The 12,548-nt window shown below is 52.0% G+C and overlaps 1 protein-coding gene across 1 annotated transcript in view; it reads left to right on the top strand.

Annotated features, from left to right (window-relative positions):
- MTOR (mechanistic target of rapamycin kinase) overlaps window positions 1-11,300 on the top strand; it is a 110,492-nt gene extending 99,192 nt beyond the window's left edge. Inside the window, exons 50-58 of the mRNA XM_045858452.1 lie at window positions 702-784; window positions 1,878-1,950; window positions 2,473-2,547; window positions 2,957-3,092; window positions 4,239-4,304; window positions 6,376-6,456; window positions 6,732-6,812; window positions 8,750-8,855; window positions 10,365-11,300. Coding sequence (XP_045714408.1) covers window positions 702-784; window positions 1,878-1,950; window positions 2,473-2,547; window positions 2,957-3,092; window positions 4,239-4,304; window positions 6,376-6,456; window positions 6,732-6,812; window positions 8,750-8,855; window positions 10,365-10,380 — 717 coding nt within the window. The 3' untranslated portion in view covers window positions 10,381-11,300. The remainder of the gene's footprint in view (window positions 1-701; window positions 785-1,877; window positions 1,951-2,472; window positions 2,548-2,956; window positions 3,093-4,238; window positions 4,305-6,375; window positions 6,457-6,731; window positions 6,813-8,749; window positions 8,856-10,364) is intronic.
- The last annotated feature ends 1,248 nt before the right edge of the window (window positions 11,301-12,548 follow it).

The raw sequence follows: 12,548 nt of genomic DNA, 5'->3' as shown, positions 1-12,548 counted from the left end.
CATTTCTTCTCATTGGCTATTTTCGTACTTTTTTTTCCAGATAAAGTTTGTGATCATTTTGTTAAGGTCTCAAAACAAAAAAGCCACTGAATAGTCATTGGAATTACATTAAATGTATCAAATAAGTGGAGAGGATATTGCATCTTGGCAATCTTAAGTGGGTATTCTTAAATACGTATTTTCATTTACTCAAGTCTTTGTATTTCTAAGCCAAGTTTAACTTACTTGTTTATCTAAGTTCTGCACATTTCTAGTTTATTTCAAGCATAGTTTATTACTTATTTAATTGTGAGTGGGATTTTTTTTAATATTTTCACTGTATTTTTTCCAGTGTTCTCCTTTCATTCATTTATTCTTATTTATTTATTTTTAGAGAGGGAAGGGAGGGAGACAGAGAGAGAGAGAGAGAGAGAGAGAGAGAGAGAGAGAGAGAGAAACATCAATGTGTGGTTGCTGGGTGCCGTGGCCTGTAACCCAGGCATGTGCCCTGACTGGGAATCGAACCTGCAATGCTTTGGTTCGCAGCCTGCGCTCAATCCACTGAGCTACGCCAGCCAGGCGTGAGTGGGATCTTTGCTCCATTATACGCCCTCCCTAACTGGTTATAATGGAACGTAAGCAAACCACTGGTCGGGGCATCATTACATGAGAACCATTTAAAGTTCCCGGAGCCTGGGTTCACTCGGGCTTCTGCGTTCCAGGTGTGGTTTGACCGAAGAACCAACTACACCCGCTCTTTAGCCGTCATGTCCATGGTCGGGTATATTCTGGGCCTGGGAGACAGGTGAGTGAGTTCAGCTTGTTGCTTTTAGTCTTTTTTCTCCGTGAAAGTGCTCTTGAATGGTTTCATCTTGTTGTCCAGTGGAACTGACGACCATTTGGTAAACATTTGTATTCTGTACTTCAGGCACGTTTTGCGGCATCAGCCTTAGTCCTCTGTTTATTATCCGCGTCCACAGGACGCCACATCAGACTAAAGAGAAGCAAAGCCATAGTTCAAGGGTACTGCCTTCTGCATAGGTTGGTTTGACGTATTAAAAAACCGTATTAAATCCAGCTGATTTTGTTGATTCAATAAACACTTATGAATCACCATTATGCTAAGATAAATAATTCTATTTCTGTAATTGAAACCAACCAAAGTAGATCCTTCTGACGTTTCTTGGTAATACATTTTATCCAAATGTACTGACTGGAAGAGTCGTTTAGGAATGTTCAGAAATGGACTCAGTAGGCTGTTTTTTTAAAAAACAGTTTTCTGTTTTTCTCCTGAGATCATGTCTCATGCACTTATTTGAGAGTAAAAGTAATTTTGTCCCACAAAAATAATAAATACTTATTTTAAAAAAGAAAAGGCAGAATGCCTGTTGACAAAACTCAGGCGGCCCTGCCTGTGGGCTCCTGGGCTCAGGGCGGCAAGGCCCTGGGTGGGCAGGAAGCAGTGGCGGCTGAGCCGCGCTGCTCTGAGACGCCAGCACTGCCAGGACCATCTATCTCGGGACCGACCGACGCACCATGGTGCCGTGGGTGACTTGTGATATGCACAGACAAATCCTCGTTTCGGGCCTAGACCTGGGGTTGGGGAACTTCTTCTATAAAGAGTCAGATAGTAAATATTTTTGGCTTCATTGGCTATACAATCTCTTGTTACAACTACTTGTATCTGCCATTGTAGCACAAAAGCGGGCTGAAACAGCACTTAAACAAGTGAGCATGACAGTGTTTCAATAAAACTTTATTTACAAAAGCAGCTGGGGGTCTGGATTTGGCCTGAGAGCTGTGCTTTGCCAACCTGTGGCCTGGAGTATCACATGCTTGTTGATTTGTTTGCCAGTGCTGCTTTCCTGACCTGCCCTGGTCTCTGTTGGTTCTCAAAGGCACCCATCCAACCTGATGCTGGACCGGCTGAGTGGGAAGATTCTGCACATCGACTTCGGGGACTGCTTCGAGGTGAACACACGTTCCGGAGCACCGCATAGAGCTCCCCTTCTGATGACCAGTTCTCGCCCTCCTCTGACCATTCGGCACGCTTAAGCCCACACGCAATGCATTGTCTCACCTCCCTCTCCTACCAAGGTGATAGGAGGTCGACCTAAAACATGATATCCATTTGTGTAACACTTGGCGCAGTTGGCCTCAAACGCCCCTTGGGGCGAGGGCCACTTGCTCACTGTGCACCCCGCTTTGGGTGCAGGACTTCCCTCTCCACCGGGCCTGCTGGCCCAAGGCCTGGCACGATGCACTCTTCCGCTTTGTGTTCCCTCTTTCCCCTCCTCATTCTTCTTTCCCTGTGTTTCCTTTCAAATTCCTGCGATAAGTCCGCTCACTAAACGCAAGCTGCTCCATTCCTGTGCGCTGCCTGAACTCAGTGCTGGCGATGCAGAGAGGACAGCCAGCTGCCTTCACCTGGCGCTAGCCAGCGAAGACAGTCTGACCGGTGCCCTTGGTTCTTTTCCCTTTCCTACCCTGTAGGTTGCTATGACCAGAGAGAAATTCCCGGAGAAGATCCCGTTCAGACTGACGAGAATGTTGACCAACGCGATGGAGGTGAGTAGACACGGGTAAGAGGCCACTTTGGAACAGGGTCAATGCAGTTCCAGCCTCCAGCCCTCCCTGAAGACAGACCCACTTGTGAGGGCCCATCAGTTCCCCGGAATGCCCGGAACCTGTCTGTCGTCTCTTCCTGGCACTTTCCATCCTGTTAGAAATGACGAGGCTTTGAAAGTATTAACATTCTTTATGGCTCATGAGTCATGATGTCACGTGAGTCACAGTCGAGGCCTGACTGGCCCCTTGGTCTGAAGACATTCCCCACCTGACACGTCAGTAATGGCCTGTGTCTGCTCCCTCAGTGGGGGCGACCATCCCCCGCCCCCCCGACAGCCTGGCTTTGGTCATGGGGCCCTGGGGGCCAGTGTCAGTGCCTCCGTGGTGAGTGGCTGTGGCCCCGCTGCAGGTCACTGGCCTGGACGGCAACTACCGAATCACGTGTCACACGGTGATGGAGGTGCTCCGGGAACACAAGGACAGTGTCATGGCCGTGCTGGAAGCCTTCGTCTACGACCCCTTGCTCAACTGGAGGCTGATGGACAGTGAGTATCAGCAAGGGCTCGGGAGCCCAAGTCGCCGCCCTGGCAGGCCAGGAGCGTCGGACGCAACACGCTTCACTGACCCCGGGCCCGTCCAGCCTGGAGCCCGATACACGTCACTGAGCCGTTGCATTACGTTTCACAAAGTAGCTCAGGTGTCTGGAAGTGGATTTCAAGTGTTTGTTTGTTTGTTTTGGGGTTTTTTTGTTGTTTTAAAGATTTTATTTATTTTTAGAGAGGGAAGGGGGGGAGGGAGGGAGAGAGAGAGAGAGAGAGAGAGAGAGAGAGAGAGAGAGAGAAAGAGAAAGAGAGAAACATCAATGTGCAGTTGCTGGGGGCCGTGGCCTGCAACCCAGGCATGTGCCCTGACTGGGAATCGAACCCGTGATGCTTTGGTTCACAGCCCGAGCTCAATCCACTGAGCTACGCCAGCTAGGGCTCAAGTGTTTTTATTAAAACAGAAAACTCAGCCCTGAGTGACAGCTCGTGTGGCTCAGTAGATTGAGCGTCAGCCTGCAAACTGAAATGTCGCTGGTTCAATTCCCGGTCAGAGAAGGTGCGTGGGTTGTGGGCTGGGTCCCTGGTTGGGGACATGTAAGAGGCAACCAATCAGTGTTTCTCCCACACATCGATGTTTAAATAAAGAAAACCTTTAAAAATAAATAAATAGGACAGAAAACTCCAATCATCAATTTGGACGTTAATTAAAATGTTTCCAATATAAATTAAGCACCCTAGCGAACTTCGTTTGTTTGGGTTTCATGTGGAGCGGCCGGCTGGAATTTTGGTAGCGGGTGTCCACGGTTGTGATTCGAGTCCAGGCACCGCTGTCTGCCCTTCGTTCCTACCACCTTGGAAGTTACTGACCAGGGGGGCCTGACCACCACCATTAAGTCCTGCTCTTGCCTTCGGGGGTCTGGGTCACGCCATCTGAGTCCAGCCAGAGGACACAGACGTCCCTCGGGATCAGAGTCCCGTGCCGTGCCGGCATCTCCGTGTGCTCCTGAAGAACACGTCTGGGGTTCCCCTGCGGGAGTGGAGCGTTGGGGAACATTACACTTTTATGGTTGTGAGAAAATGTCAGATCCAGAAGTTCCTTTCCGTCGGAGTCTGGAGCCCTTTTTAACCGCCCCTTCGTTTCTCCCCCAGCAAACACCAAGGGCAACAAGCGGTCGCGAACAAGGACGGACTCCTACTCCGCCGGCCAGTCCGTAGGTGGGTGCCCCCGAGGGGGACGGCGGGGGCTGCGTTTCTGCCGTCACGGGGTGGGACTGAAAGCAGCGCCGATGCCGCCTGGCGGGGGAGTGAACACACGGGAGAGATGCAGTCGCTGCTGAAGTGTCACCCAAGGGGCATTTCTCTAACTTCAGGAACTTGGTCTGGGAATATTTACTGAGCGCCAGCACCGAGTACATGCTTTGGTTTACTGCCCCTCAGGATGGAGTGGGTACCTAAAGCTCAGAAGTTTTGATCAAAGTGTCCAATCATAATGTAGCTCTAAAAGTACAGTTAAAAGTATTATTGACTGACTATTACTGAGTATTACTGACTATTAGTGTTTAGCATGCCCTTTAGGGGTGTGTGGGTTGGGATGATTTTTAGCTGCGTTACCTTGGTCCTAAAGCGTTGTTCATGGCTCAGAAGTGGGAAGATGGAAGCAGCAGAAATGCACACGCGCTGCTGCCCGAGCAGCCAGGACACCCGGGAACCGTCCCCAAGGGTGTGGTGCGCGGACTGGAGTCCCGGGCAGGTGCCCCCGCCGGGGGCCGGAGCGGGCCCGTGTGCTGAGCCCTCGTCAGAGGGCTGGCAGTGCAGTGTTCAACCCCGTCCGGCCGTCCTCTCGCCCTCTCGCCCCTCAGCCACCGCCTGTCCCTTTCACCCTCACAGCGTCCCGCAGTGCCTGCACGGTGCACAGTTCGGGAAAGACTGCTGAGGGCGCGCGGAAAGTAAATGTTCTCTGCAGTCATGTATGGAACATTTGCAGCTAGTTACTTAGCTAGGCCAAACCATCTTTAAGGGTGCAAAAAGATGTCACTTAGAGACTACTGTAAAGAAGCACAGGATCACATTATAAAATTGACCAAAATGTTTATGAAATAATAAGGGAGCACCACAGTCCACTGTGTAAGCAAGCACCACAGGATCTGCTGTGGGGAAGAAGGGCAGAGGGGCTAAGCGGAGTCACCGTCCCGAACCGCAGGGAGCGAGGGAGCTCTTGGGTTGGCGGCATTTGAGCTGAGACTGACTAGACGGGTGGAACCCGCAGGCAGAAGGGAGAAGGGTGTTCTGGGCAGGAAAATGCAGTCCTGGGTTACAGTGGCATCTCTGCGCATGCATGGACTCTGCCCCAGACACCATGCTAGGTCTGCAGCTGCCTAAACCCCCCCGCCATGTCTGGGGTGCCTTGTGCAAGTGACTGGTCTCATCCGAAATATGCGAGACTCACTGCCGAGCTCTCAGCATCATCGGGTAACTTCCCCACGCTGCCCGCGGCTGCAGAGGGGAGTTAGGACGGCCAGCTCTGGCTCTGATGCCACCAGGGTGGGGCGGACCCGGTTATTTGTGTGTGTCTTAAAAATTAAGTTCCAGGGGGTCATTAAGAAATTATTATCATCAGTAGCTTCATTGTGAAGGTCTGGGGTGTGCAAGGGCAGCAGTGTGTAAATGACGTCATCATTCTGACTCTGGACTCTTCCCCCTGAAGGCCACGGCCAGTGGAGGGTGACCCTAAAGCCTGAGGACTTTTTCTCCCCAGAATTGATATGTCAGTTCCTCCAAAGAAGAACACTTAAGTCAATGTGTGTGACCCATGGAAAACTCGTTTTCTCCATATTATTATTAGGGGGTTTTATTATTTTTTTGTTATTAATTGGTGGGGGAGACATTGATTTGTTGTCCCACCTACTTACGCATCCATTAGCTGTTTCTTGGATGTCCCGTAACCGAGGACTGAACCTGCAGCCCCAGCACATGGGGACAGTGCTTTAACCAACGGAGCTACCGGGCCAGGGCTTACCAGTTTTTGTTGAACCAAATAAGTTTTGCCACCAGGTCTTTGATTCATGCTCCTATTCTCTATGTCACAACATTTTATTAATGCTGTTTGCTTGAAAACTCACACTTGTACATGCACACAGACTAACACCACACTTCCTGTCTCCTCTCCCCTTTGGGGGGGTCAGGGCGAGTGTCAGAGGGAACACAGTGTGTGAGAGACTAGATTAGAGTTCATACCTTGGAACAAAGGCTTTTTGACTTTTCAGCTAATTGATTTTCTTCCTCCTAGAAATTCTGGATGGCGTGGAACTTGGGGAGCCAGCCCACAAGAAAACCGGGACCACAGTGCCAGAGTCTATTCATTCTTTCAGTAAGTCCATCCTCTGGGGACTTGCGCCAGTAACTAGCTCATTAAGAAAATAGCAGCTGCGTTTCACCACGGGAGGCTGGACGGGACGAGGCAACAGAACCGCCTTTGAGCAGAAGAGGGTCCGTGAACTCCTCACTGTGTCCTGGGGACAAAGGCAGGCACAGAGGAGGGGTCGCTCCACACCCACGAGAGGGGATGTTCAAGCGGAGCAGGGACGGCCACCGGACCTGTCCTGACGTCTGGTCTCACTGCTGTTTCCGCTTTGTCTGTTCCAGTCGGAGACGGTCTGGTCAAACCAGAGGCCCTGAATAAGAAAGCCATTCAGATCATTAACAGAGTCCGAGATAAGCTCACCGGTGAGTGTGCGTGTGTGTGTGTGTGTGTGTGTGTTTGCTTAAAAGAACACGGACTCCGAGCACCTTTTCTCCCCTTGATGGGGCGGCCACCCCATTCCTGAGGGTGCTGGTGCCCACGCCTGGCCTGCGCTGCCTGGAGTGGTGTCACTGGGGCCATCAGTTAGAGCCCTTCCCTGGTGCTCTTTCTGAGGAGCTCACGGTGGGTGATGTCGTCACTCTCATTGTAACAGCGGTTAGGAGTCTTGTTGGGTTCAAAGTCAGCCAAGTTCAGGAAATGTCTTTATCATCGGGACTTGATGTTAGAGCAAACCTGACCGTTCTGATCGTGGCCAGTCTGTGCTGTGGTGGCTGCTGCGGAGTGGGGGCTCTGGAGGGGAGAAATGCAAGCTTTTGAAAAGGAGACGTGTCACGTGGCCAGGTGGTGTGACGTGGAGGGCAGGGAGTCGAGGAAACGAAAGACCCCAGCTCCACCGCTTTCCGTGTGACCCCTGAGCGCCCCTCTCTCTGCGGGGCCTGGCACGCAGGTTTTGTCGTGGAGGCGTGTGTGTTTGTTGAGTGCCTGCGAGCGCCGGGGGCTGAAGAAACAGCTGGTGGACACGGACGGACCCCTGCCTCTGCAGGGGCACCGGGCTGAAGGGGACACCGTTTGAGTAGGAGAGAGGGACAGGGGGCTCTGGCGTCGTGCATGGGAATTTAATCCACTTTCCGGAGCTCAGGGAATGCTTCCCCCAGCAAACCAGCCCTGGAGCTAGAATCTGACAGAGGAGTTAATTAGGGACAGACAGTTCTAGGGACAAGGAACTCGTGCCCTGTGGTGCAGTGGGGGGAGTACGGCGAGAAAAGAGGTCCGGACTGACTGCCCCAGAGAAAAGCTTAGTGCAAGAAGTTTGGACTCTGAGTAACCCAGGGCCAGATCTTAAGGACCTGACATGTTTATCCTCTGGCTCAGGGCGAGGGGAGGCAGGGAAGGTTTGTAAGTGGGTGTGGGGGTGGGGAGGACCTGGGGGCTGGCAGACTGCGGGGCCTGTGAGTGGGTCAGAGGGCGAAGCCGTCCTCCCGGCCAGACGGTTGGGAAGGGAGATGGGTTCGTGAGATCTTCAGGAGGTAAAACCAAAAGGACTGACGATGCGGAGGGCCCTTTGGTGCCTTCTAAGAGCTGGGATAAGCCTGACAGCCAGGCCGAAGCACTGGAATGTGAAGTGGGACTGGGCAACGAAGCAGGGAGACAAGTTTCTAAGCTCGTGAGAAGCTCGGCTGTGCAGGGATGAGAGGGGACGCGGAGCTGGAGGAGTCGTCGGCTGAGGAGCATGCTTACCAACATGGATGGGCCGCTGGGGGGACAGTTGGAGGGCATGAGTGAGGGGAAGGGTAATTCACAGGATACGGCTCCTAGAGCAGGAGGCGACGGGACCCAAAGTGCAAGGGGAACTCAGCCTTGAATGGTAGGGGGACAGCTCTCCAGCGTCAGGAGAACAAAGAAGAGGAAGCTCCTGGTGAACAAATCCCACACCGCGACACAGCCTGGCACGCCAGGGACCAAAAACCGCGTGTTCGGTGACTGCACTCACCAAGGGGGTGAGGGCACCTGCCGAGGGGGAGCCACCAGGGAGGTGTGGGCATCTGGGGAGAGCAGAGGGCTCGAAACAGTCCTCGTGGAAACGGACAGGTGTGCTGCCCAAGAAGCAGCATGAGCTGGCCGGGCAGCGCCAAGTGCGGGTTTGAGGTTCGAGTTTACGAATTTATAATGGGAGCAACCGCCCCGTGGGAGGAAAGGCTCAAGTCACGTGGAGGTGATTTCGGGTCCAACTGCCACATGGCCTTCCCCCTCACGTTCGAGGGCGAACTGGCGTGGGCTGCACGGAGAGCTAAGACAGGCAGGGCCGAGGAGGGAGTTGAAAACCAGGCGCAAATTAAACGCTTCGTTTGTCTTGTCCCAGGTCGGGACTTCTCTCACGATGAAACTTTGGATGTCCCCACACAAGTCGAGCTGCTCATCAAACAAGCAACGTCCCACGAAAACCTCTGCCAGTGCTACATCGGCTGGTGAGCGGGCGTCCCCGGGCTCCTGCGTTGTTTACATGAGCCGTCAGGGCCCCTTCTGTGTCCAGGTCGCCGAAAAGGACTTACCCAAGTGCAGTCACAGTTTCACGTCTCCCTGTTTGTCTTCTTAACTGATCGGGGAGAGAGAGGAAGGGAGAAGAAGAGAGAGACAGAAACACCCATTAACTCTTCCACTCGTTTATTATGCGTTCATTGGTTGGTTCCTGTGTGGGCCCTGACCAGGGATCAGACCTGCAGCCTCGGCGTCCTGCGGTGATGCTCTGACCAGCTGAGCTACCCGGCCAGGGCCACTCGGATCTCTTCAGACGTTTGTGTTTACTGTGTGTGCTCATTGCTCTAAAAAAGGAGTAAATCGAGGCCCTGGCCATGTAGCTCAGTTGGTTAGAGAATCATCCCGATAGCCAAGGTTGCAGGTTTGATCCCTGGTCAGGGCACATACAAGAATCAATGAATGCCTGAATTAAGTAGAACAGCAATTCAATGTTTCTCTCTCTTAAAAAAAAATTAGTTTTTTTAAAAAAGGAGAAAATTGCCCTGGCTGGTGTAGCTCAGTGGATTGAGTGTGGGCTGCGAACCAAAGCATCGCAGGTTCGATTCCCAGTCAGGGCACATGCCTGGGTTGCAGGCCACAGCCCCCAGTAACCGCACATTGATGTTTCTCTCTCTTTCTTTCTCCCTCCCTTCCCTCTCTAAAAATAAATAAATAAAATATTTTTTAAAAATCTTAAAAAAAAAAAAAGGAGAAAATTGGCCTTGGCTGGTGTAGCTCAGTGGATTGAGCGCAGGCCTGCAAACCAAAGCATCGCTGGTTTGATTCCAGGTCAGGGTACATGCCTAACTTGCAGGCCATATCCCCAGTATGGGGTGTGCTAGAGGCAACCGTACATTGAGGTTTCACTTCCTCTCTCCCTCCCTTCCTCATCTCTCTAAAATAAATAAATAAAATCTTTAAAATAAACTTATCAAAATTGGTGAATTTAAAAAAAGGAGAAATTGAAAAATATAGATGCATACTTGGAAGGCAAACACCAAAATAAGTTAAAATTCATTAAAAATGGTTTACAAGAGTGAGACCTCCTTGTTTTGGGGCGGGGGCTGGGGAGGGGTCTTTCTGGATTTTTGCTGTCAATTCTGAGATGCAGGAAGAACAGAGAAAAAAGAAGCCAGAGCAGTGACAGAGAGAAGGAGATGCAAGGACAGATTTATGCTCTGGGATTGCAACACCGAGGACCGCTCGGGGGCGGCTTTGATGAATGGCCTCAGGCGTGCTGGAAGGGGGACCCGAGGGAAGGGGCGCCGGGGAGCACCCTTCCGGGCCACAGCCGCAGCCTGGGAGCAGAGAGGAGTGTGTCCTGCACGATCAGCGGGGGGAGCCCTCAGCGCGGGTCCTCGGGGTTGTCAGACCCTGGTCTTCCCATTCTCAGTGTGTCTGCATCAGGCTTTGAAGAAGCTCAGATTATTAACATACTCCTTTTCTTCCTGTCTTCCTAGGTGCCCTTTCTGGTGACAGGAGGCCCCGATGTGCCCGCAGCGTTTTTCTGGAGCCATTTGTCCTCGGGCGTGTGCTTCCGTTCAACTGAAGCAGTGGTCGGAAGGCTCAGTTTGTTCACTATTTCAAAATGTAAATGAAGAGAACTACTGTATATCGAGTTGGTCTGAACCAACTCCCTAGCTGCTGTTGAAGAATATTGTTGTCAGAAACACAGGGCTCGGTCCGGTCCCCAGGACAGTGAACACAGCGACCCTCCGTAAATCAAGCCATCGATCGTGGGGAACAGAAGATCTACAACTTGAGAAATACGGGTTTTGACTTAACTCACAACTCATTCTAAGCGTTCGCTGACAGCAGAGTGGCCTCGCCGGCCCTCTCAGCGCGAGCACGGCGAACTCAGCGCAGTCGAGAAGCCTCAGGTCGTGGAGGACGCCCTTAGGGTCCTGGGCTGCACGGAGGTGGGTGAGGCCGACTTCATCGCTCTCGCCCATCCCATTACCTCACTGGTCCGGCAACGACATTTGCAAGATGGGCCCAAATGGGTGGGGAAAGGCCCGGCTTCTGCCTCACCTGTGATGCTGCGATGAACACACTTCAGTCCGAGACCCAGGCCACGAGGAGGGGAGTTTTTCAGAATGCTGGGCGGGCGAGGCAGAGCAGATGCACAGGGCGGGTCACGGTGCAGCGGAGTGGCCCACACGGTTCTGGTGTGTTTTTAGGGAGGTCTGGATGCTCTGCGTTCAGAGCAGGGGCTCGGAAAACAGAAGCGCTGTCTCGGAGGCGCTGAACACAGGGAAAGCTTCGTACATGTTGGGAATGATGAGCAAAGGAAACATTAAACTAAGTGCACAAAGTATAAAATGTAGCCATGTCTAGACACCACGTTGTATCTGAATAATTTTTGTGCCAATAAATGACATCAGAATTTTAAAAAACATGTATGGATGGCTTTTTATTCATAATTATTCATAAAGGAAGCAGTTATTCCTTCCACCTTCATTAAGCACTTAGCCCTAGGGACTGGGACGGACCCTGGCTCTATATGACCTAGTCCATCTCTTCAAGGGGTTTACGGGCCTGAAATCAGGCGTCACGCGGGAGAGGACTGTGACTCCGCCGTGCCAAGTGGCAGGGAGCCACGCAGAGGGTATGAGCCACGGTGCGGCTCTGAAGGGCCGATTCCACTGCGCGGTGAGCCCGCAGAGTCTCCCGGGAAGAGGGACATTTGCCAAGGGGCTTGAAGGACGAGCACAAGCTGTCAGATGAAGCGAGTGAGTTCGTTCTCAGAGAAGAGGGGTAAAAAGCACCATGTGGTGCAGAAATGGCAAATGTCACCTTGCACCATACTAGATTGCAGGTATTCAGCCATTTTTCTTATATAAAATGGCAATGTCACACAGTGGGACCACAGTTCAGTATGACTGCCTTAGTGGTCAGTGGGGAGTAAGAAGACCAACAGGAATAATAGGAACCAAACAGGAGGCCAGAAAGTAGCGTGGGGGCAGACTGGCCTGCGTCACACTTCAACAGCAAGGAGCTGATGCTGCGGACAACAGGGAACCGTGTGAGGTTTTAAAACAGAATCTAACCTTGTTTCCTCCTCCGGAAGTGGGTAATGGTCTGATCCGCCCCATAAGGTTGTTTTCAGGATGAGATGATCTCTGTGACGCAGCGGTCCCCAACCTTTTTGGCACCAGGGACCGGTTCGCCAACTCACCTGCTGCTCACCTCCTGTCGTGCGGCCGGGTTCCTAACAGGCCACGGACCCCTACTGGCACTCGGCCCAGGGGTTGGGGGTCCCTGCTGGAAAGCATGCAACACAGCTTGACATGGCATTAGGCTGAACCATATGAAATAAATGCTCAAAAATACTGTTAAAATGAACTAGACTAGGCCTTTGTTCTGCCAGTGCACAAAAACCGTGAAAAACGTATCCTGTTCATAGGATATTCTGAATAACAATTACAGCTAACGTTGAACACTTACTAAGCCAAATGAGTTATATTAAGAGTGTGGCACCCCTGACCTTGGAGAGAGGATATACCCACCCAGCTTCTCAAACCCATCTCCTGAGCTGCTTAATGGTGCCTCTCAACGAGAGTGCTTCCAGGCATTCAGTGGGCCGATGTTCGGAGTCCCCAGTAGGTACCCCAAGGAGAGGCTCCGCCTGTAGGTGGGGAGGA

Source organism: Phyllostomus hastatus, unplaced genomic scaffold (assembly GCF_019186645.2).
Source record: "Phyllostomus hastatus isolate PE091 unplaced genomic scaffold, TTU_PhHast_1.1 phas_scaffold_182, whole genome shotgun sequence".
NCBI lineage: Eukaryota > Metazoa > Chordata > Mammalia > Chiroptera > Phyllostomidae > Phyllostomus > Phyllostomus hastatus.
The sequence above is the reverse complement of the archived record's forward strand: the minus strand, read 5'-3'. Positions and strand labels throughout refer to the sequence as shown.